We start from the raw sequence: 25,228 nt of genomic DNA on the forward strand, positions 1-25,228 counted from the left end.
TACCATGGTCTGCAACCAGATGGTAACCTGGTGCAAAAATTAAAAATGCAGTAAAACTGCATTTTTAAATGTAACATGTAAAGCACACATGCCCTTTTGGCATGTGTGTACTTTACATGTTAAAAAAAAAAAAATGGGGTGCAGGAGAGGGGGGGGGGGGGGCCCTAGGCCCCCAGCACCCTGCCCTTTTGCATTTCCAAAATTGCGATTTCTGGTTAAGAAATCGCTATTTTGGAAATGCAAAAAATTTGCAGCTATGGGCCAACAGGCCCATAGCTGCGAATGGGGCCAGTATCGCAATTTGCGATTCGGTAATTGCATTTGCGATTTTTAAGAAATCGCTATTACCGATTCGCAAATGTGATACATGGCCCTTTGCGAGTCGGTAATAGCGATTTCTTAAAAATCGCAATTACCGAATTGCAATGGGCCAGATTCATACATCTGGCCCATAGTGCCTATCCATGGAGTTTTCCCATGGGGGGTAGCTGCCCACGCCAGGGCTGGGGTGCCGTAAAAGCCCCTGTCGTAGGATTCAGTCAGGTGTTCCAGGCCCAGTAGCACCTACTTCGGGGTACCGCTCACTCACTTGGTCCCATTGCATGTATAGCAACTATTGCCACAGGCCCCGGCCACATGCATCGTTTGCTGTTAAAGGCCCAGGCAAGTATGCACCATTACGCAACGTCAGGCCCGCAGGCGTCCCCATTTAGTCTATGCTTACTGGGCTAAGTGCCAGGCCCTGCGTTACTGTCACCAAGGTTTTTTTTGGAGCTGTAGGGGAGGCGGTGTCATGATTGGCCCACTCCATAGTGCCAAACAGTCCCCATAGCTCATAACTGGGATTCCCCCGGGATAGTCGCATTCCTGTGTAGACCTGAGGGGCCCACCCCAGCAACACCTCTCCTCTAGTGTCCAAGCGAGAGTCATGGAAACTCGCCATTATCACGTGGCAGCAGGATAGCCGACAGTGCTGTTCCTCGGCGGAGGCATTCGCTGACACTTCTTTCAGTGTTCACGGATGTTGTTGGGTCATTGTACGATGTCGGTCCGGACGCTGGCTTTGGTAGAGTGCAGAATAAATAGATCACGGTGGCCCAGGTCCGGGAGCTTCCAAACTATGCGACCGCTGTCTTAGGCAGTTAGCTACGCTCACCTCAGTTATTATAGGTTTAAACCGGAAAAAAACAGGATAGGCTCTGTATAATGCATAAAGGTGTATTGTTGTTGCACACCCTGTGATTTTGTGAATCACTGACAATGCAATTGCAGAATACCTTTGAACCTCTAACCCACAGCATGACACTTCGGAGTTGAGGAAACCAATGCAGTCTGCTGCAGGGAGAGCTGTTCCACCCAGAGACTATTGAGAGATGCTTCTGTAATGTGATAGGGTGCTCATCTGATTGACAACTATACCTGTAGCCTATTGGAGCTTATTGTTCACTAGACTTTTCTTGAACAGTTTTGACTGGGGCTCATTTTCAGTCAGTATTTCTGCCAATCTCTGTTCTTTCCAAAGTGAATCATAAAATTAACTCGGGATGAATTTCATGTTTGTAGCCTAAAACTAGAAAAGGGAGAACTGTTAGACATCAGCCTCGGCTCTCCTTGGTCATTTCACTCAAAGCCAATCTTCTCTTTGCAAATGATTAGGTAATTTGTGGATTTGAGTTTGTAGACCCTAAGTTTTTGTGCTTGGAGATTGAGAAGACTAGTGTCTTTTTAATGAGGTTACAAATGCAGCGAGATCTGCCAGGCAGCCTTTCACAAAATGAATATATTTTAGAAGATAGAACAGGTTTGTGATATAGTGCAACCCAAAGTAATCAACCCTATAACCATGGAGTCTTCAGGCTTTTCATTGGCTCATAGATTCACTAGAAATTATTTATATGTAGAGGCTAGTATGCGTTACTTGGCATTAGTTTCTCCTTTTCTCCAGTTGCTGGAAGAAGGCTCAGTCGTTCCTCTACCAGATTCTGAAAGAGACTCCAGCTGCCTTGATTGGAGTGCCTCTACAAGAACTTAATTTATTATCAACCTAATTAAGTTGCCATTATATTCAATATTCCTGTTCCTTGTCACCTGATTTTCAAGTCAGTTTTTGTTATTAATGTTACATCGCCTAGATAGTTTGGAGACCACCTAAAGAAAAGATTTTATCTGATACATTTTTGAGGATCTGTTCTCCCTTCCAACAAAATTAGTTTGGAGATCCATCTTCCACCAGAAATTACTTTTCCTTCATGCTGTCTGCTTCCCTGGTTATCTAAAGTGGAGAAATGCTACCATTCTTTGGAAACCAAAAGGGCCCTCAATTGCTGTACTGGGAGAACAAATGAACTAGATTGGTGATAAAACAGTCTACCTTAACACAATTTTATACCTGCTGTAGTTAAGTGGAGTAAGAAGGCAGTTAGACATATAATGCATTTGCATAATCGATCTGCAAAATTACTACTGCTTGGAGAATCAGATATGTGTCTTTTAGAAGAATTGACAACATTTTCTTTAGGACGTTTGAGGATGGTGAAACGTTAGCCACCTGTGCTTTAAGTGAACCTTGATTGTCTAACACTATGCTAGGATTTTTCGTTGTCGTTCCCGGAGAAGAACAGTATTAAAATAAGTTATCAGCTAAGGCAGAAAGAATCTCCAGTATAGTATAAAGTTAGAAGGGGGACACCCTGGAGGGAAAGCAGTGATTTTAGTGTTTGTGTGAAAGCAGGGAAATTCTGCTGGACACTTCGGACCACAGATTTCTCACCTTTTGAATACCCCAGACTACCTCCATAGACTTTTTATTGCATCGTCCAGTGTGCCGATAGGTGGCGTCATGTGGCTAGGTGTCTGTTTCGTTCTACCCAGGAAGTGACCTCAGAGTATATAAACTCCATCTTTGCATGGTGATATCAGTTCCTTTCTTTCCTGCCATTTGATGTAGATCAGAGCTTGCTTCCAAAAACTTTTTTTTGACTTCGACAAAATATTTTCTCAAAATAATTTTCACAGGGGGCAAGGGAAATGTCCCCCAAAAAATTGATAGGTTTGAGCCCCTGTAGACCCCAACAAGTTATGTCTCTGGTGCCCAGGGTCTTCACACAACTCCTATCCTTGTGGGGACTGTGCCCAGATAAAATCCAAAGTCTTCCAGTATAGCGAAGCCAAACTCTACATCGAAAGGCACGCATATAGATATAGAACCCACTCCCGTCCTTGAGACTGTTCCCTTAAAAGATCTTCTTCACAATTCATCTAAGTTCAAGTCGAAGGAAAAATATAAGATTGTGATGGAGGATTTGTCCACATCCTGCCGCTCTCAACCAGAAGAGTCCCAGTGAGGTCAAAGTGGGTCTCGCTCTCCTACAAAGGAACAGATTCTACAATTTGTCCCGATGCGCCCCGAGTTTCCGTGTCCATTATCAGTGGCGCAACAAATAGAGACTTTCAAATAGGCCTTGTTGCAGGTTTTTGACACTCTTCAGACTCCCTCTGGTGCACCCTTGGGCCCCAAGGATCCAAGGAGACCTCCAGTCGAATTACCATCAGCAGAACAGCCGTCGAGTCTGTTCCTCTTGACCCCTTTGTGCTATATGTCCTGACTCAGAGGCCATCCCTGGTTTCCTCAATCCATGGTGGTTCCTGCTGCATCAATGTCTGCCCAACGCCGCTAATGCTGGAGGAGGAGGACTTAATTGTTTCGTCTTCTTTTGAGGTGAACCCAACACAACCTGAACCAAGTCATATCTTCTGCAACCTTTCATTCGGCTGGTCTGATCTCATTCTGACTCTTCCATAATGCTACCATTTTCCAGAAGTCATCCACAAGTATGTCACAGTCTTTTTGGTTCAGACTCTGATCATAGTCAGCATGGCCTGAGAGACAATAATGGAGATAACGGGATAATGCATCCCTTTTTCATGACCATGACAATCTTTATATGGACCTGCAGGAGCCTAGTGAACTGTACACCACCTCTCCTGCCAGTTGGTTGAGTACCACCTCTCCCCCCACTCCATCCTATGCTTACCCCAGAGCAATCAGCCTCTTTTGGGGAGGTAATCCAACGTGCTGATGAAGTTTTAGACATACAACTGCCGTCCACTGAGGCTAAAACCAATGTCCTGACGGAGGTCCTGCAACCTGGGCAGGCTTCCACAGGACCTCTTCTTCAGTTTAATGAAGCCCTGATTGGCATGTGGGCCAAACCTTTCTCTTGTCTGCCGGTAAACAGGCAAATAGCTAGAAGACGTAGACCTGCCCCAGGAGACGCAGCTTTCTCATGCAACACCCTGTGTCTGAAAGTTTGGTGGTCTTTCCCTACTTTTCCTCCTGATACTGAATTATGGCCTATGCAGACCTTTGGGGAAAAGGATGTTTTCCTCCGCCAGACTCGCCCTTCGTCTATCAATGCTAGCCATCTCCTAGGATAATACTCACATGCATTGTGAGAAATGGTTAGCCAGATCTTGCCAACAGTCCCAGATGAATATTCTGCCAATCTTGCACAAATTATTCAGGATGGTCAAAAAATAATGCAGTAAGTCATCCTCTTTGGGCTGAACTCTACTGGTTGCTTGGGCAGTGAAATCTGTACCAGTGTAGCGCTTCAGCACCACACATGGATGAAAACCACAGGTGTTTTGGGTGATGGCCAAGCAACACTGATGGATACGCCATTTGATGTCACCTGTTCCTTTAGTGATGTGACACACTCTACACTGAAGTACTTTAAAGATAATAGGGCACTCTCTTGGCCTTTCTATGCCAATGAGACATTGTTCCCAGCAGTTTAGCTTCTTTCGAAGCTTCGGAAGGGGCTTGGCTCAAAGACTTATGCGGCCAGGACTGAGAAAGCAGTCAACAACATCTGGGCCAGCAGGATCAACTCACTACTCAGTAATACTTCAGTTTCCAATGCCATTGGCAGAACATGGCCACCCTGTATTACTTTCACAGGTAGCAGGGCATCACATCCAACAGAAGGGTGCTCCAAATAGTCCTACACTTATTGGCCTCTTGGCCTCCTGCATCCTCCTTGTGAACTTCACCAGACGGCACATGAGAACTCTACAGTGGAATTTGAAGTCTCAGTGGGCTCAACAGCAAGGGAACCTGTCAAATTTCCTTCATGTTTCGGTAGATGCTGCAAAAGACCTGCAGTGACGACTATCCAACTGCAATTGGCCCAGCAACATACCTCTGTCCCTACTCAACCCAGAGCTGCCATTGGTAAAGGATGCACCACTACTGGGTTATGGAGGTGGAGATCAGAGTACCCAAGTCTTCAGCGGGGACCTGCTTGCACAAAGATCTACTGGACTTGTGGGCCCTTCACTTGTAATTGAAAACCTTTCTACCGTCTATGAAAGTGAGGTTGGTTCAGGTATTCAGGAAGAACACCACCTCCATCTTGTACTACAAAAAGGAGGGCAAAGTGGTGCCTGGGTTCTGTGCCAGAAGGACCAACGGCTCTGGAAATAAGTTGTAGGGGCATCTCCCTGATCGTCTGCCATCTGGCAGGATCTTTGAACTCCAGGGCAAACAAACTCGACCAGCAATGCCTAGCGTATCACAAATGGCAGCTACACCCGAAGGTGGTGCAGGATGTCTTCCACCAGTGCAGAGAGCCCTGGCCTGTTCTCTTCACTACTGCTGAGAATACGCAATGTCAACAGTTTTACACATTGTCGATTTCAAAAGGACTCTCACAAAGATGCATTGCGCCTGGGCTGGATGCGTGTATACCTTCCTGCTGCTGCCTCAACTGTTCCGAGTTATGAAAAAGCTGAAGAATAACCTGGCACAACTCATCCTATTGGTTCTGGATTGGGCTGAGAGAGTGCAGTACCTGGAACTTCTGGGTATGAGCTTCTGTTCTACATACAGGCTGCTGCTTTGAAAGGATCTTCCTTTGTGACAGCAGCGCAGGGTCCTGCGCCTGTGCAATAACCACAACAATAGTTTACTGCCTTTAACCTTATTCCTGAAATTGTGGATGTCATTCTAGCAACCAGGTGTCAATCTACAAAATCTGTTTACGCCCGGTACTGGGATAGTTCTGCCATACAAACTCATTGTAAGCAAATATGTTGGATGCTTTGCTTTTTGCACTGTCTTTGGCCTAACATGCCAAACTCAGCTTGTGAGTATTGTTAAAGGTCATTTGATAGCCCTTTTGGCCTTTTTTGCATTTAATGCACCAACTGTCTGTGTTTGAATAACCAGTTGGGATGCTTTTTCCTAAATGTTTAGGTCATATTTTCTCACCCAAACCTTCTGTGACGCCAAGTGGGATCTTAATTTGGTTCTCACATTACTTATGTGTACCTCATTTGGACAAATACACATCTGCCCTTTTTGTCTCCTGACTCTTATAACTGTCTTTCTCATTGTGATAACTTCTGCTTGTCACATGAGTGAACTGCAAGCTCTGCCCGGTCAGCCTCCAAATACAACCTTTATCACCAGATAAACTGGTGTGTGGTCTAGAGTGGAATTTTTGCCCTTTCATGTTAGGCAATCTATCACTCTTCGGGCATTCTCAATTGTTTTCACCTCTAAAGAGCCTTAAGCTTTTACATCATTCGTACCAAAGACCATCGTGTAGATGATCAGCTGTTTGTGTGGTTCTGTGGAGTAAAGAAGGGTGAGGAAGTCCAGAAAAGGGCAATACCATGGCTTATAGTCGTCGGTATTAAGATCTACTGCCCACTGGCCAAGAAGCAGACTCTAGAATTTCTGAGGGGTTATTTAACCAGAGCCAAGGCCACTACTGCTGCGCTGGCACGCAGAGTATCTGTCAGGGCATGACGTGGGTGTAACTTCAAATGTTCATGTAGCACTTCTGCTTTGATAGCCTGTTTATATTGGAGGGGCACTTTTTGTGTCCCACCCTACAGGATTTGTTCGTGTATGCCAATCCACAGACCCACCCACCTTAGGAGGTGCTGCTTTGGTATCTATTCACAAGGTGAGAAATCTGCGTCTAGAAGTATCCATCAGAAGAACAAGCTACTTACCTTCATTAACGCTATTTACCGTGGACACTAATCGCAGATTCCTCACCAACCTCCCTGCTTCCCATTCTGTGGAATGGTCTCTTTTTCCATACATAAAATGTCCCAGTCAAGAGATCTGCACATGATGATCAGCATGCATTGGTAGCATTTATATTCTGTTTCGATGTTACCTCCAGGGCAGGACAAAGCTGACGTAGAGCTGCATGGCACTACCTATCAGCATGCTGGAGCAATGCTATGAAAAATCTGGTATTTGAAAGGTGAGAAATCTGCGGTTAGATAGGGTATTCACCAAAAAGAGTGTTAACTTGTTCCTTATGCTGATCTGATGACAATAGTGCTTTTCGTGATTTATGGATCTGCTATGTCACTTCCAAAAATGATGTCATATCTGCCTGATCTGGTGAATGACCTGCATTGCTACCATCTAGTGCTGAAAGGATAGAATAACTAGAAACATTTCAGTTGCAGTGTGCTGCTCGAGTATGCAAGAAAATGGGAAATCTGAGGTAAGGTCAGTACCCATCAGTAATAGCAGTTCTGAAGGTAAGTAACTTGTTCCACTGAAACATGTGATTGCTCATAACGTGGGGCATTCTACGGCATTCATTGGACTCTTATTTATGCTTCTATTACCTGCTGTTGAGTTTTATTTGAGCCAGCCTCCTACTTCACCAGCCATAATTGAAAATTGTAATAGTTTTAGTAAATGATTTGACAGTGAAGTGTTTCAGTACTCTTTTGTACCTGTTTTCAGCCAGTATTTTCTCCACACAGATGCTGCTGACAGAATACTTGGATATGAAAAATACACGGACGTCTTCGGAACCTTCCGCACAGCTCAGTTATGGCAGCACAGGCCGGGAATTTGCTGCCTTCTTTGCTAAAAAGAAACCACAAAGACCGAAAAACTCACTCTTTAAGTAAGTTTGCTGTTTGTCAATGTTACAGGTGGAGGAGCCAGTGTCTAGATGAGCAGACACGTTAATAGCTCTGTCCACCTCTGACTACTTGTGAATTTATCTTCCTCAGTCTCAGAGTTCGATTGTGGGAAACATCTGGACTAGCATGTTTACATCTCATTGCATGAAGTGTGTTATTCAGGAGATAAGTGGAAGAGAGTTGATATGCCACTCAGCAGATCACATTTAGGGCATTCTATGTATCTTGGGCCACAGCAGAAAAGTGTATATTATTGTGCCCAGCTCTTGCTTACAAAATAAGCAGTGGTTATGCCCTTCTTTTATTTCCTTTTTTACACCAACTCCTCCACCTCTGCTACGACTGGATATGAATAGGCTGCACACCTCAGCCAAGTTTGCTACAAGTTCAGTTCACTATGTGATGGCTACTTGTTCCCACGTTCTACTCCAACCGAGAAAAGCAGAGGCAACCACAGATATGTATTAATAGAATTATTACTCCGTAGGAGACGTGTAACAAAACATAGCACTCTGGGGTAGGGTTGTCTCAGAACACCCATGAGTCAAAGAACGTCCACCCTATGTTTTTTAAATGTAAAGTTCAAGATTTTATTCACAGGGTATTTGCCCTTATCATAGTATGGAGGGCAGTAGAGGGCCTCCACCGGTAGCCTTGGAGAGAGAACTTGTAAGAAAAATGACTGCTAGCAGTGTTACTCTACAGAAAGTCTCAGCTGTTTCCTATGAGTTTTAAGGGTAGATTCTTTTGGGCAGTATCCTATGTCTCCAGGTGACACACACCCCAGTAGAATTGCGTTACGAAGACAAACCAGCTTATTGTTTGAAGTCGGGGGCCCACTCAGCTGAAGTGCCAGCCAGGACACACAACTAGGATTCATAGGAGAATTGTAAAATGTGAATAAAGCTGAAGGAATCCACTTTGAGAATTATGGTTGTCGTAAATGTCCTGCTGTTTGGTGATTTCTCTTGAGGCTGTCCAGGACCCACTATTGTTCTGTGCAGATATTTCTTACCTGAAAGGAAAATGTCTGTTTGTTGTGCAAGATAAGTGTCCCACTGAAAAACTGCTTCTCAAAGCTTATCCGTTAACCATACGGCTGACCGCTTCGTAAACGAGTCGACCTGTCATTGTCGTTTTGGAAAGACTAGGACCAAGACTCCCTGCAATCAGTTTGTTTTAAGGCACATCGAGAATGGTGAGGCAAGGAAAGAAATTGGGAAGCTAAGAAAGGGTAAGAAAGGATTGAGTGACCTTGGCTTCCTTTATGGTTTGCATGTTTCTGCCACCCTTCCTTGTGGCATCGTCAGGACCGTATTGTACACTCCATAAGACCACTACTTACGTAAGTGCACAGTGCTGGCCAATCACACACCCTGCATGTCACAATGAAAATAATGCACCTACTTTGTGTCTGTTCCATTGCTTCTGTAAAAAGATAAAGGGTTAGCCTGGAAACTCTTAGGACACTACCGCTTGTATGCCCCAATGTGAGAAAATATAAATTCCAGATACTAACGTTTAATAATTAGCATTAATACCTTGCTGTGAAATGCCCTGTGAAAAGCTAGGCATCAATGGCGGAAGCAAGTCCTGAAAGTGTAATGACCAGTCAAAATAATGAACACTTCTGATAAACGTAATGTTCGTATTCCCAAGTGTACACACGTTGTCTCGCACCACTGTTGGATAATACACCGCAAAGAAAGACAGGAGATTTTTTAATCTGCGTAACAATGTTCAATGTGGCCTCTGATAAAGTCAGTAAGATAATAAAAATTGGAACATTTTGAACAGTGGTACCCTGAATCTTCTAAAGCCAATGTTTTCACATAAGAGAAGCCTCAAAGACGCACTTGTCCACACAAGACCCTTGAGACAATTAATGTTGACTAGGACACCCGTAGGGACCCTCTTAAAACTAGTAGGACATTATCCACGTGGAAGATGTAATGTCTGTCCTCTGACAAAAAACACAAAAGTAGTGAACTTTGGAGGTAACAGAGTGGGAATTGAGACAGTTTACGAATTGCAAGTGGGTGGTCCTCTGAATACATACTAGAGGCAACCAGCTGTGAACGAAGAATCCTTGAAGGAGAACAGCCGTGGGTTTTTTAATTGAATACCCATGTAGTTTGCCTCAACGACAATATACTCTGGGGCAAATTCACCTCCTAATCTGGACACCATAACAAGACTAGGCTGGTGTCTTATTCTTATTTTCTTCTTATATCATAAATTTGTTTCTCTCATTTTTCCTTTTTTTTTTTTTTTTTTTTTAACTAATTAACTGTATTCTGGTTCTCTTTGTATTTTTGTCCAAGCACCATTATTTGCATTATTACCTTTGAGTTCTTTTTCAACATTATTACCCATAAGTTGTTTTTCCGCATTCATTGTTTTTTGGTTATCTGTATAATTAGAGTTTCCCTCTTGCGTATTATTTATCTTTTCCCCTTGTGTGTTTTTATAACACTAATACTTTGACGTAGTACTATTATTTTCACTATTACAATTTTAATTTTTCATAAGGAAATCGCAGTTTGTCTTGAACCAGCACATTTTTTGGGTTTAGCAAATTCAATAACCCCCCACATATATAGATATTTCCTACCCGTAACTTAGATTTTGAGTGTGAACCAGGAAATAGTTCCACTTACACCCGCCATGTTTGGAAGGTAGACGGTCTCTTGGACCGTTACCCATCCACCATTGCACTACGCGTGAGGCGCGCGTCTTTCAAGGGACTCCACTTCAAGAGTTTAAAAACCAGCGGTTCGAGCTATAGCTCAACATGCGGGCATGAATGACGTTTTTTCAAGGGAAAGGGCCAGGTGTTGGACCTTTACAATGTAAGTATGGCTTGGCCACGTGGATCTTCAGAAATGGCCGAGAATAATGAGGCATATTAGTGCGGTTTACATGCTCTCCTTTTTCATACTTACACAGTGGGTGACTGTAGGCCTGCCTCGTATATGTGGACCCATGGGGCACAATTAAGTGTTCCCATATGTACGTATTATCATTATGTGTGGGTAGAATGGTGTGAGAGAGAACGTGTGTACACTTGGGAATACGTCCATTATGTGTATTAGAAGTGTTCATTATTTTGACTAATCATTACACTTTCTGGACCTGTTTCCACCATTGATGCATAGCTTGTCATGGGGCATTTCACAGCATGATATTAATGCTAACTATTAAACGGTAGTATCTGAAATGCAGCCTTTTTATGTTCTATCACCTTTGGGCACACAAGCGTTCTTGTCCTAGAACTTTCCCAGCTAACCCTTTATCTTTTTACAGAAGCAGTGGAACAGACACCAAGGAGGTTCATTATTTTCATTGGGGCATGCAGAGGGCCTGATTGGATAGCACTCTGCACTTAAGTTAGGAGTGGTCTTAGGGAGTGTAAGATACTGTCCTGACGACGCCACAAGGAAGGGTGACAGAAACATGTACACCATATGGGAAGCCAAGGTCATTGAACCCTTTATTAGCTTCCCAACTTTTCCCCAGATTTTAACCATGCTAGTTAGGGTACAGATTAAAGTATTTAACCACCGCTAGCTAGGAATTTGGAATCTACAATGTAGCCCCCCTATGTCCTATTCTACTGGATACATTAGTTGAATGCTATCTAGTGCTCCCCTGTAGTTCACAGGTAGCATACTCCTCATTCCGCAGTGGGACGGGAATGAACCCAATTATGAATCATTCCGCAATGGGATGCTGGTGGGTGAGGGTTTATCTACAGTAAGCATGATATGCTTTTCTGACACATAATTCCTGGTCAGTCTAATTGAGTGGGTAAGGCTTTTGAGTTATAGACGATGCTTGAGGAGGATGAGCCCTCCCATACATTTCCTCTTCCCCCCTCTATGCTGGCAGTAATGAAGAATTAGGCAAAATAACCAAGCATTGAAGGGCACTTCCACTTATTTATTGACCGAGGAGGAGTCAGAAAACCCAATATTAAGCCCTACTCCACCCCGGTCAGTAACATATATGGCATGACCGATCCCCCGGGTAATAGGCTCTGCTGTTTGTATGTATTAAAATACTTTGAAGTATAGGCCTGCTTTTTGAGGGTTACAAAAATGATGGTATAAAAAAGGAGATACTAAACTTTAGTCAAAATTTAATCAAGTTATAGGTCTGTCCACACTGATTGTAGGATATTTGGTGAAGGTGATTTCACCATTTCAAAAAGTTTCTCCCCTGCTGGGATTTGATGAATCACCTGTGACGTTCTCAAGGAGACTTTCCTCTACAATGCTAAAATGAGGGCACCTTTTGCCTAAATTCACAGGTATCTTCCTCTCACGTGAGCTTGATGTCTGGCATGCTGAATGAAACATACACTTCCAACAGTAGTAGCGGTCTGTGGCTATCATCCACAGTGTTCTTTGTTAACAGCACCAGCCAGGGTTGTAATGAGCACCTAGAGTTCTTATATTTTGTATTCGTGAAAAAAAGAGTCACACCTGAAGTCTTTGTGGAATAGGAGTCATTGAATTCAAAGAACTTCCTATGATGCAAGCTGCAATAAATGAGCACAATTAGTTGTTTGTGCACCTTTTAATTGTTATTGTAGATGCCAAAAGCAAGCTTTAAAAAAATGTGAATCAAAGTAATTGTTTGCATTTATTACAACATTACACATTTTTAAATAGGTAAAGTATTTAGTGAGAAAGAGCAAGATGTCGACCTCCATCATTTCCGTTACACTTCACTTTTTCCCAGTATCTTTCCGGCACACCACCTACATATTAAAATAGTAATATTTCAGAAGACAAAAAAGGGCTCTTGCCTTCCATTTCAATACAAGGAATTTGCATTGGACAATGTAAACGCTCACTGAATTAGGCTCCAGTGGCACCCCGCGGTTGGATTTGGGCCTGATTCCCAACAGCTAAAAAGAGGTACGTTAGGAGCATGGCCTGTGCGTCAGAGACACAGTAATCTGCTCTCATTCCGCATAGCTAGCTTGCACCTGTAATTTGCCTTGGTGGATTGCTACTGCGTTACTTGTAGTTTATTGTTGGCAGTCTGTGTTCTCTTGCATATTCTGTTTGTGCTGTAGTTGGTGAAATAAAATGCATATTTTTGTTAAGCTAAAGCGCTAGGTTCGACTGTGATTATTGAGTTATATTGTGTAATTGTTGAGTTCGGAGTCTCTACCCCCACACTAACTCCCTGAGAAGACTTGGTCTGCCTGCCTGTTTGGCGAGCCTAAGAGTCAAGTGGTGACAGTGTGTGAGCGCGTCGACGTTCCGTGGGGCTCAGTTTTCAGTAGCCACCTCAGTTGTTGCTCAGTAGTCCCTGCTTGCCCTGGAACCCCCAGATGGTTGTGACATGTACACCGTCAGTCTCCTGCAGAGGAAAGCCAAGGATTCTAAAGCTGACTTGTCTAATAGCATGTCACAGTGCTGACAGAGTCTGCGCTAGATTAACACTTCTTTCTTTAATAAACTCTGTGTTCTTCACAGATATATCTTACAGACACGAGGTGTGGTGGTATGTTCGCTGTGATCGTGTGCATTTGGTTGTGTGCAGCTGTCTGATTTACAATTTCATCACAATTTTGCTAGATTCTGTCCTGCAAAGTTACACCCAATGTGTCTGCGTTCTAGCCCCGTTTAGTAATCTCAGGCTGCTTCGCTGTTTATTTTTTAATTTCTCTTACAACTATTAGGTTTTAAACCAGTTTGACTGCCTTATGCTTCCAGATTAAACATTTGCAGATGTTCGTGTCCTCTTAACACGAAAGCAGAGGTCTATAATTCAAGGGCTAAAGTTTGATAGCAAGTGCACTCCCATCTCGTACCCGAGGTCACGCATTTTCTGTTCTTTAGGCCAAAACACTAAAGCTGTTTCTAAAATCATTGTTGCCTAAAATACCATGTTGATTTTTTCTGCCAATGCATGACCGTTTGCGCACTGTATTACAAAAACATCGCAGCTCCCAGGAAACACTTTGACCGTTGGTAGGCGATAAAACAATAACCTATTAAATTTCACAATGAACTGACTGAAAATACTCGATTTTTTTTTAAAATAGCGCAGCCAAACATTGATGCAATCTACTAATAAACATGAGTTTTTGCTTATTTGTAGATTTAGTGATATGGATTGGGTTATTTAGCTTTTGTCATGCAGTATCTTTGGGTGAACATTTCTCTATTGATTTCCTGTGTTTTTTGTCTTTCACAGTACTTTGGCATTTCAGAAAATTAACATTTTATTTCCTCTTGGGCTTGTACTGTATTTCTTCTTCTCTCACTGATCGGTGGTGTCAACTTCATCACTTCAGTATTTTGACCTTCAGTGAAAAAATACACCATGAGGGAATTGAGGACATTGATCAGTTGCAGACGAACGATTGTAACCATAGTCTTTTGGGAAATTAGAACCTTTTCCCAATTCCATGTTTGAAGAAAATGCTAGGTTGTAAACGGAACGGAGCACCTGGTTACAATAGTGATCACAATCGAAGAGATTGTGTATGTATGGCATCAACAGTTATAAAAATAAAACACACACTTTGTAACCTATTAGTATTTTTCTGTTCTGCACAAATATATTTCACATTCTCAGCCAGACCCCCCTGCTAACAGCAGTACCTTCTGAGACTACAACTCCCATGAGCCCAAAAATAATGACCCATGACCTACATCAGTCACAACTGTCCTTTGGTTAAATAGCCCTCAAGGACAACCAACACTTTCTCTTTCATCGCAAATCTGCACTGGAAATATTATGTCTAATCCTGCTTCTGTTACGATCCTGTCAGAACGAAGAGAAAGGGTGACTTTGTGCTTCTAGTGGTCATGAAGGTGCCCCCTTCATGGTAAACACCCTACCTGGCAGGTCCAGTGCTGTCACCTGTAACACTCTTATACAGGATGCTGTACATAGAGACAACACCAATTAAGCCGCAAATTCCTTTCTAAGATGTCGTTATCAGGCCAAGAAAGAAGACAATTCAGAATCAGGTTGAAATCCTACAAGTTGGTGCATTTCAGAATTGATGGAGAGATCAATCTAAGTCTTCTGAGAATCCTAGAGGCAGTAGGATGTTCCCCCAACAGTACTCCGTTAATGAGGGCGTGTCCTGCTGGAATGGCCGCCCTCACTGCTTTAATCGTTCTTATACCTCCCTAAGCGAGGAGAAGAGAAATAAAGTAAGTTGACAAGATCCGCTCCTGTGGGGCCCAGAGCCCATTCAGAACACCAACTGGACCATCTCCTGTTCACCCAGGGTATCGTTTTATTGTACTTTCTTCCCAGGCGTGTTGGATGAGACTCGCAGCCTGCAGTGGGTGGCCTGGTATCTCTAAGCATTTTTAATTATCCTCCAGGCCATTTGTCACAGAGATCCCCCCCCCCAATATTCGCTGGTATGACCTCACATTTCCATCCTGCAGAGTTTTGAGAAACTGGCAAAGAAGAATTGAAGATTCCCAGGAAAGTTCCATTAGAACCGGAAATCGTAATTAAAACCTGTACGATGGTGTTGCAAAGATCATGTTAACTAATGGTGTGCTGTCACTGTTGTGATCATCACAAAGTGCCAAAATATGTAATTTCAGCCCTTTTACCAATCTTGGAGAAAAGTGTCTGTGGTGGACTGATGTTAGTATAGTACTTAAAATCAGGGAGATAACTTTGAATAGTGCAGAATAGTTTGTTTTCGTCTGCAAGTGAAGAACAGAACAGCAGAGTGAAGCAGCACTTGGTACCATTACCTTTTGGTTGAACTTGAGATAAGAAGTTTGGTAGCAACAGTAGGAGTGAAAAGGATTTTGGCATTGAACTGAACATTGGCTGCACATGAAATTAATGTTTATTTTCTCTGGACACATAGCCAAAGTATGCCTGTTTAAGCAGAGTTCATGTTTCTTGGGTAGACATCTACCATCCTCACATACCTTAGAGAAACTGCAAGAGGTTTTGCCTGTGGAGTGGTGTAAAGCACCTGCACAGTTGCTTACAGTATCCAGAACCGAGAAGGTTCTGGAAAGACGTTTTTCAAATTTAGACTGGACAGCACACATCTGTTTAAAACTAGATACAAGCAAGCACCCAAACGCCATATCACTGCTCAAGCCATTTGTATTGAGGCTGCACCGATTACTGGAGTTACTGAGGTCTCCCAGCTACAACTAATAGACTGACAGATAAAGGCTCATAAGAGATTATTTTCATTTTCAATAATCTTATTTTGCTTAACCTTAGCACATGCATATGTTCATTTGTTGACTACGCTGTATATGTGCATTTTATTAAATCATCTTATGCTTCCATGTTAATAACCTTTGTCAAAACGTTTTGCTTTTCTACTCATTGAGTATGTGATTTATTCAACCCGTATCACCAAAAAGTTCCAGATTGTGTGTAATCAGTATAAATTAGTACAATAGTAGTTATCCAATCTGTTCCAGATTCCAGCCTCCATTTGAAGTATCCAGGAGCTGATGGTCATGCCTCAAGCTAGACAGTTTCAGTTTGCAGGGTCCCTAAATTGCTATCAGTTTTTAGAAGATCCCTGAATACAACATCCATGCAGTGGAATCCAGGAGGTATTTGGAGGTTAAGGCTGCTGCTGGATTCTGCTGGGGTCAGAGGTATTCTGTCCTCATGAAAGTATGTTTGTGCCAACAAAAATCTGGAGCAATGACCCACAGGACAGTTGAAGCATCTAACGCAACAGGGGATGCTGTCATGGGTCAGACACTTCACTGCAAAGGAGCTTGCCAGTAGCTCCAGTCAGTTAATGTGGAATTTTCACTTTTGCTCTGACCACTGTCGTCCTGTTGATACATCTGGTGACCTGGTACTTAGGATTATAAAATTCTAGTTTGTGAGTTGATACATCTGGTGCAACACCCTAGGCAGCTGGCATCCAATTCTGTCATGAGGTCCAGATTGGCACCAAAAATAGCTTATCCATTTGGTTCAACTATGGCTTGTAGTCCTTAGGGTGCTCTGTAGTAAGGGGGGCCCTGGAAAAATCATTTGGCAGTGGAAGATGAGGAACCGAACCAATCTGACCAGATGCCTGAGAGAACATTTGTTTAGCAGTGCTCTCCACGATTCCTTCCTTACGGTGCCATTTTTTTGGTAAGAGTTTAAGGGTCACCAGCTCTGAGTCCATCACGAAGCCTAGACTGGTCACAGACAATGGTGGAACCAGTTTGAGTTTTTTCCTCGTAGACAACAAACCATAGTCTCTGGAGGAGACTGAGTGTCATCTCCAGCTGGGATTACTAGCATGTAGGAAATTGGTCAATTAGGAGCTTATTTTCAAGGTATATTATCAGGCATGTGCCCCTAACTGATAGAAATTCTGCTGTCAGACTCAATGACTTGGTGATCCAGCAAGACGTGGACAAGAGGCTTAACAACAGGACCTGAAAGCGCAAAAGCCACCATTTGCCATAGAAACTGAAGGTAACTTCATTGGAATGCTTAGACTTGGGACCACCAGGTATACTCCTTTAGGCTTACTCAGACCATTCAATCTATTAGCTGAAAGACATCCCTGATGAGGTGGATGCCCTCCATTTTATGGATCAGTTTTATTTGTTATAGCCGCAGTAAGTGTTGATCGCCTACAACCACATTGTGCCGGTGGGGCTTACTTTTCGCAAAGGGTGGAAATACACAGCTTTTTGCCTACAACTCTTAGGCCAGCAGCGAATCTGAGATATTTTCATTAAGCAAAAACATAACGAAACAAAAGGAAGAAACAATTAACCACCTTCCCTCCCGCCATACCTTCATAAAATAAGGCTAAGTGGTCAAAGATAGGAGTCTGTGATGGCCAAGAGCTAAGATGGCTAGATTTAAATGCCCAGTGGGGTTAGCAGGATGTGGAGATCGGAGAAGGGTTGGGTGCGGTCAACAGTCTCAACACTTTCAAGTACACTGGACCGGTCAATTTAGTGAATTCAGAAGATACAATGGATATAAAAGGGGCCCAGTCTATGGTGAAAGCCTCCACGTTCATGTCAACTGCAAGGCAAATCTTTTCCATGCCCTGTATAAACCAGTGTTTGTATTGCCATGCTAGGTATTGGGGGCTCTTATCGTTTCCCCAGAGCGCGAAGAGCGCCTGATATGCCGCTCCTAATGTGAATGCTACTTGAATCCCACGTGGTGAGTACATTGGAAGCCAAGTATAGTGTAAGCTGGGGATCTCGTGTCAAACGCCCAGTCATTATCATCAAGGACTTGTTCCCAAAAGTGAGTGAGTGAGTTTCGAACAATGCCACAATAGATGTTCCAGGGTCCCAGTCGCCCCGCATCACTGCCAGCATTCCTTTGAGTGTTCTGGGTTCCAGGACGCAATACCAGCGGGAGTCTGGCACCAATATGAAACAATTTCATACACTGTTTTGGTGCTGGACATATTGTGTGCAACGTGTCACGCTCTATAGAAGATGTTGGCCCAGTCATCATCCGAGAGTGCTCTGCTGAGCTCCGCTTCCCATTTCCTCCGTCCCGCAGAGTGAGTGCTATGAGCCCCTTTCCCCAGTAGAAAGTATAGTTCCGAGATAAGGCGCCTGTTGTTTTTCTTAAGTAGTAACCATTTTTCAAACGGGGTTAGAGGGCTCTCAACATGAGTTGCAGTGGAGGGTTGCATAACCCGGTGGCGATCCTGGAAGTAACGGATATGATCCTCATCTTTCAGGCCATAATCGTTTTTTAGTCGTTCAAAGGGAATGATCCCGTCAAGGTCAGACAAACATCCAGTATTGCAGCCGCCCTCTTGCCAGCAACGTAATCTGTCTGTTTGCAGTCCAGGGGTAAAATCAGGATCGGTTAAAGTAGGCATCATTGGAGAGGTGAAGGATGTTAGTCTTACCTTTAGCGCCAAATTAGTGGCCAGAGAGGAGTTACCCTCCATTTTAAGATGCTGATTCACCTGCCACTCATTAAATTCTCTGAAAGTGATTGCTGATCAATACCCCTTGACTATTTTCCGGAACAAGAATACATTTTGAGGAGGTCTCCAGGATGGTGTCCCATTGCCCCGTTCTGTACCAATTCTGTCACCTTTGTGCCCATCATGGTAATTGCTCCTTCCGAGAAGACTAGTGGGTGAGGTTTCTTTCCCTGTATGGTGAGTGGTGGAACTCTAAATGGAGTCCTTTCACTGAAGGAATATAAGTCCTGCCACATGTGAATGAAGCAAGTCAGCCAACCTCCCATATCTAGTGGGGAAGAAATGATAGCCCACAAGTAAGGGCTACTGTTTCTTTCCCCAGGGCATTAGCTTCTTCCTTGAAGATCCCTATCTCACAGTGTCCGGGATATCTGTTGGGGAAGAAGCCTCTGAAGAACTTGTAATATTGCCACTGTCTGCCCCTTCTGTTATTCTGGCCTCTTTTGGAGCCTTTGAACCTGGACCAGCCAGCCTAATAACTCCTTTTTTGACCACACACACCCCTACACAAAAATCTTTGGCACAACGATTTTCTCAATATCTTCACCTAATCAACAGAGAAAAAGTTGTGATTTGGGCCTACTTTGATGAGATGAGAACATCAACTTTCCATGGAAAGCAGGGAGCTCATGCTTTCTAGAAATTGTGTAGCTGGTTCCTGCTATCCTGAGAAAATTTCTGAGGAGATCACATTACAGCAATTCTTGGCATTGTTAGCCATCAGAACCATTCCTCAAGTTCTTAACAAACTTGGCCAAAACATAGCTATTTTGTTGTCTGTCTCTAGCATGAATGCAAACTTGTTGTCCAAGCTCAGGGACATGCACTCCACCCTATGGGTCCCCTATTTTCCTGTATCTAGGGATTTCCTGAGTCCGTTTGTTAAGTACTGCGCCACCTTATCTGCCGTGCCAAATCAAAAGACCTAGTATGATATTTTCCTGATCCAGCATGTCAGATCCTGTGCCCTTATTCATTGCCCCGCGCCCTTACCATCCAGTTGGAGATGCTTGCAGTCGAACATCAATCTCTAAGGCCTGGTTCTTCCTCTGATTTGTATTGGTCTCCATCTGCCCTGTCATCTTGCCAACCAATGTCTTCAGCCCGATCTGACTTGGGTTAGGGGTCTTCCAGGAGAACTTTGTGAGTTTTGTTGATGAAGGCCTTACTGAGTAGTCTGCATTTCTGGTGTATCTTATAGTGTTCTAGGCGCAGATCCCTTACTTTAGAATATTCCCCAGGCGTCAGACTGGATTTTCACATTTTTGGTAAGCAGTACCCCTGCATGCCCTTAGGTGGCGTTTTTCACCTCAGCATGGCATTGTCAGTGTCATCCGTGCTGGAATTTGATGTATGCTGTACCTTTATTGGCACCACCCCAGCGTGCTGACATCAGTTCTTTTATTTCCCCACCAGTCAGTGCAGATCCAGAGAAGGGCTACCCCCAGTCACTTTTTGACTGACCTTTTTTCGACATTTTGTCCAAGTTTTTTTTGAGGCTTTGTCTCCTGGTGCGCAGAATGTCCACCAGAAAGGCAGGTTTTAAACCATTCTGCACTTGTCACTGACAGATGTCAGTGACGGACCCTCATTTGGTTTGTATCTGGTGTCTTGAATGAGAGCACAACACCAAAACATGCAAGGCCTGCCGCTCCATGCACCCTAAGACTATGAGGGCGCACTCCCACAAGATCCTCCCTGCCCAGTGTCGATCGACTCAATGACACTCCCGGTCTTGGTTGTGAGGAAGGTCCTAAGATCGTTTGTGAAGTAGTACCAGGTGACCGTCGTCCTACTCCTAGTCATCAGGGAAGTTGGGGAAGTCCCACAAGACGAAAAATAAGTTGAAAAGGTCTTCGACTTCACTGTTCAAGTTTCCAAAAGATTTGTGGAGCTGTGAGCACTCAGGCCTAGCTATGTGGTGGAGCCTACACCTGGGCTGTCTCCATGCCAGTGTACTGGATACCTCCCAGACACTGGCCTGGTCTCACCCCTACAGTGGCTTTGGAGGAGGGTGCCTCATTCTCAACAGTGGTGCGTGCGGTGGGTTGCTGAGGTCCTCGGCCTTATGTTATCCTTAATGGCAGTCAAGACAAACATCTTGACAGAGGTGCTTCAGTCTGTAGTTGCCCCCCATAGAACCATTACTCCCATTCAGTGAAGCCCTTACCAACATCCTACTGAGGGCCAGGTCCAGGACCTGCACAGAGGCTCTTGTGCATAGGACACTTGCCCGCCACCATCTCCCCACCTCAGGGGACCCCAGTTTCCTCACCCATCACCCTACCACGGAGGGCTTGGTGGTCCTGGCCTCCACCTCCACAGTCACCCCGGTGCATTCTCCACCTGATAGGAAATCCAAAAGTCTGGATACCTTTGGGAAGAGGATGTTCTGATGGATACAACTACCTGTGGATTCCTCACCTAATGAATTCTCCCATGGCGCCAGCATTCGACGGAAATCTTCTTCCTAGCTTCTGCACGTCGACGAGGACGTCACATTAGCCCACGCGACGCCGTCTGATGTCATACAGGCAATAAGAGGTCCTCGCCGACGTCAGTTCCCTTTTTTCCGTGCATTCGAAACGGTTATCTTCGAGGGAGCTACTGTTACTTTCATAGTTACAGTGTATTTTCTGCTGCGTGGATTTTCTCTGCGGTAATTATGTCTCAGAGGAAGTCGGATTTCAAGCCCTGTCGAGAGTGTGGGGGCAAGATGTCCGTTACTGATCCTCACTCCGACTGTTTATGGTGTTTAAGCTCCGACCACGACGTCGCAACATGTGATTCATGTCAGCACATGAATCCGAAGGCCCTGAAAGAACGTGAGGCTAAACTATTCATGGCGAAGTCGAAAAGGAAAGAGAAAAAACATCATAAGAAGTCTTCTTCGCCAAGGTCTCATCGGCGTCATCGAGACTCCCGGCGCCGTAGGGATTCACGGCGCCATTCCAGCAAGGAGTCTCGTTCGAGGTCGCCTTCGGCTCGGCGTCGGAAGACTTGGGAGGTCAGTCCCACGGTCACGCCACATCCATCGACGCCGTTACTTTCTCCAGCGTCACCGACTTCGCCTGGACAGGCTTCTGTGATCGAGGTGACGCAGCCTCAGGTGTTTTCTCCGGCGTCACAGACGTCGAGGCTGGCGTCGGGGTCGCCTTCGATCCAGGCACCCCAGTATCCGGCTTTTCCGGCCCCTGGAGCTGATAATACCGCATTTCTGAATGCGATGTATACCATCTTCCAACAGATGGCTCCAGGCGGTGCTCCGGCTGGTCCTTCGGGGCCGTTGGCTTTTTCCTTGGGTGGTCCTGCGCCTCTACGGCCGGCACCCTTTATGCCCTTTCTCCCTTTAGGGAATGTGGGCTCGGCGCCGGTGGCCGCTCCGGTGGCTCCAGAGGTTTTGGCCCCGGAGATTTCCATCCCGTCGACTTCAGGCTTTCGTCCTGTGACCCCGGCGGGTCCATCGGAGACTCCAAGACGTGACTTTCTCCGTCCGGCTCCGACTTCAGCGCCGGACATGGCGTCGGATGGTTCCGGAGATCGGCGCCGATCCTCGACTTCGGCGGAGGCCATGTCGACTCCGCGTATCGAAGAAAGACTGCACTCGTGAAGGCGTGCTCTCCGTCTTTTGGAAGAGCAAGAGTACCAACGAGTCTTGGAGGAAGGAGAGGTTGAGGACTCTGGTGATGGACTTCATGGTCTGGATACAGCCAGTGGGCTGGATACTTACCCTGAGTGGGACCTATCATCTCCAGGGGAGTATACGGAGGAGGCTGCTACCTTTCACGCTGTGGTAAGAAAGGCAGCTAACTTTCTGGACTTCCCTTTGCCGGTGACAGAGGCGAAGCAGAATTTGCTGACTGAGGTACTACATCCGGCCTCTGCTGCAGCGGAGCCTCTTTTGCCATTCAATGAGGCTTTGCTTGATCCGGTGTTAGAGGTGTGGAAGAAGCCAGTATCTTCCTCTGCTGTTCATAGGGCTGTGGCCAGGAGATATCGGGCTGCGCCATCTGACCCTGGCTTTCTGTCTAGACACCCTACGCCGGAGAGCCTGGTGGTGCAAGCCTCCTGTTCCTCTAGGTCAGCACCTGGATCTTTCCCGACGGTACCAGGGGACAGGGACTCCATAACGTTGGACGTGCAATCTAAGAAGATATTTTCGTCTTGCAGTATGGCATTGAAGGCCACCAACGCGACTTGCATTCTGGGGAGATACATCCATGCTCTTATGGACGACATATCATCTTCATATACGGAGCTTCCCCAGTGACTTTTGAACATTGTTTCAGATGCCCAGGCTGCCGCAACCCAGATTATCCAGTCTGGGCTGGACACGACCGACTCGGTGGCTAGGGCGATGGGCACGGCTGTGGTGGCAAGGAGACAGGCCTGGCTCCGCAACTCAGGGTTCTCTGCGGACGTGCAGTCGACCCTGTTGGACCTCCCGTTTGATGGGGACAAACTGTTTGGGGCCAAGGCGGATTCGGCCCTGGAGAGGTTCAAAGAAAGCAGGGCCACAGCCAAATCATTAGGACTGCAAGCCCCTTCTTCTACCTCCTCCAGATTTTTCAGGAGGTTTCGTGGATTTGGACGTGGCTCTACCTCCTCTTCCTTTCGGGGGAAATTCCAGCAACCCACCTCTTCCCTCCCCTATAGATCATTTAGAGGGAGGGGTAGGGCCCGCACCAGGGGAGCCTCTCAGCAGCACTCTGCCTCTTCCTCGTCCTCTGGAGGGGTGCAGCAGGGAAAGCAGCCTTAGGCTTCCACCATTTCCCACTCACTCCTCTCCTGTAGGGGGAAGGTTACGGCATTTTCTCCACAAGTGGGAGACTATTACATCGGACACTTGGGCTATCAGCATTGTGGGAAAAGGCTACACCCTTCCCTTTCGGGAGTTTCCGCCCCCCATCCCGCCCCGTCCATCTTATTGTTCAGAAGAACATCTCCTGTTGTTAGAACAGGAGGTTCAAGTCCTCCTTTCAAAGGGCGCAGTGGAGTTGGTCCCAGAGCAGGAAAGGGGTTGAGGTTGTTACTCAAGGTACTTCCTGATTCCCAAGAAGGATGGTCGGTTGAGACCAATCCTGGATCTGAGGATCTTGAATTGGTTCCTCAAACAGGAAAAGTTCAAGATGCTGACCCTAGCTCAGGTGCTTTTGGCGTTGAACAAGGGAGATTGGATGGTGTCTGTCGACTTGCAGGATGCTTATTTTCATATCCCGATACTCAAGTCGCACAGGAAGTATCTCCGGTTTGTGGTAGGGTCGCAGCACTATCAGTTTGCGGTCCTCCCGTTTGGTCTTACTTCAGCACCTCGAGTCTTCACAAAGGTGATGTCGGTGGTTGCGGCAGAGCTCAGAAGGAAGGGGATAGCAGTATTCCCTTACTTGGAAGACTGGTTGATCAAAGCCAAGTCCCCGGAGCTTGTGTCGCTTCATCTGCAGTCAACAACCCAGTTGTTGTTCGACCTGGGCTTTTCGGTGAACGTGCCCAAATCTCACCTGGAGCCCTCTCAGCGCCTCCTGTTCATAGGGGCAGTACTGGATACAACATTGAATCGAGCCTTTCCTCCGCCTCAGCGGATTCAAGATATTCAGGAGTTGGTTCCAATGTTTCGGAATGGAGCGGTAGTTCCAGTCCTCAAGGTCCTTCGTCTGCTCGGTCTGTGTGCCTCCTGCATTCTATTGGTCACGCATGCTCGCTGGCACATGAGGGCTCTTCAGTGGTGCCTCCGAAGGCAGTGGTCTCAACACAAAGGAGATCTCGAAGGTGCTGTCAGAATCTCCAGAGATGCTGCTGTGGACTTGAAGTGGTGGATTGCGGGCAACAATCTTTCACAAGGAAAGCCGTTCGCGCAGTCACCACCAGTGACCACGGTTATAACGGATGCTTCCACTCTAGGGTGGGGAGCTCATCTGGGGGATCTGGAGATCAAAGGGCTTTGGTCTCCAGAGGAACAGATTTTTCATATCAATCTGTTGGAGTTGCGGGCTGTACGTCTGGCTCTCAAGGCCTTCCTCCCTTCCCTTCGTGGTCAGTCGGTACAGGTCCTGACGGACAATACTACTGCGATGTGGTACATAAACAAACAGGGAGGAGTAGGGTCACACCTTCTCTGCAGAGAAGCTCTTCGACTATGGTCCTGGGCAAAGGACCATCAGATTTGCTTGGTAGCAAATCATCTGGCCGGGGTCTTGAATGTACGTGCGGACAGTCTCAGTCGCCATTTCTCGGCCGACCACGAGTGGCGTCTCCATCCAGATCAAGTCCGTTTAATCTTCCAGATGTGGGGGTTTCCTCGGATAGATC

At 45.5% G+C, this 25,228-nt stretch overlaps 1 protein-coding gene across 1 annotated transcript in view; it reads left to right on the plus strand.

The window, feature by feature from the left end:
- EXOC4 (exocyst complex component 4) overlaps positions 1–25,228 on the plus strand; it is a 1,633,445-nt gene that overhangs the window by 508,743 nt on the left and 1,099,474 nt on the right. The window contains exon 8 of the mRNA XM_069229316.1: positions 7,804–7,949. Coding sequence (XP_069085417.1) covers positions 7,804–7,949 — 146 coding nt within the window. The remainder of the gene's footprint in view (positions 1–7,803; positions 7,950–25,228) is intronic.

This window comes from Pleurodeles waltl, chromosome 4_1, assembly GCF_031143425.1.
Source record: "Pleurodeles waltl isolate 20211129_DDA chromosome 4_1, aPleWal1.hap1.20221129, whole genome shotgun sequence".
Taxonomy (NCBI): domain Eukaryota; kingdom Metazoa; phylum Chordata; class Amphibia; order Caudata; family Salamandridae; genus Pleurodeles; species Pleurodeles waltl.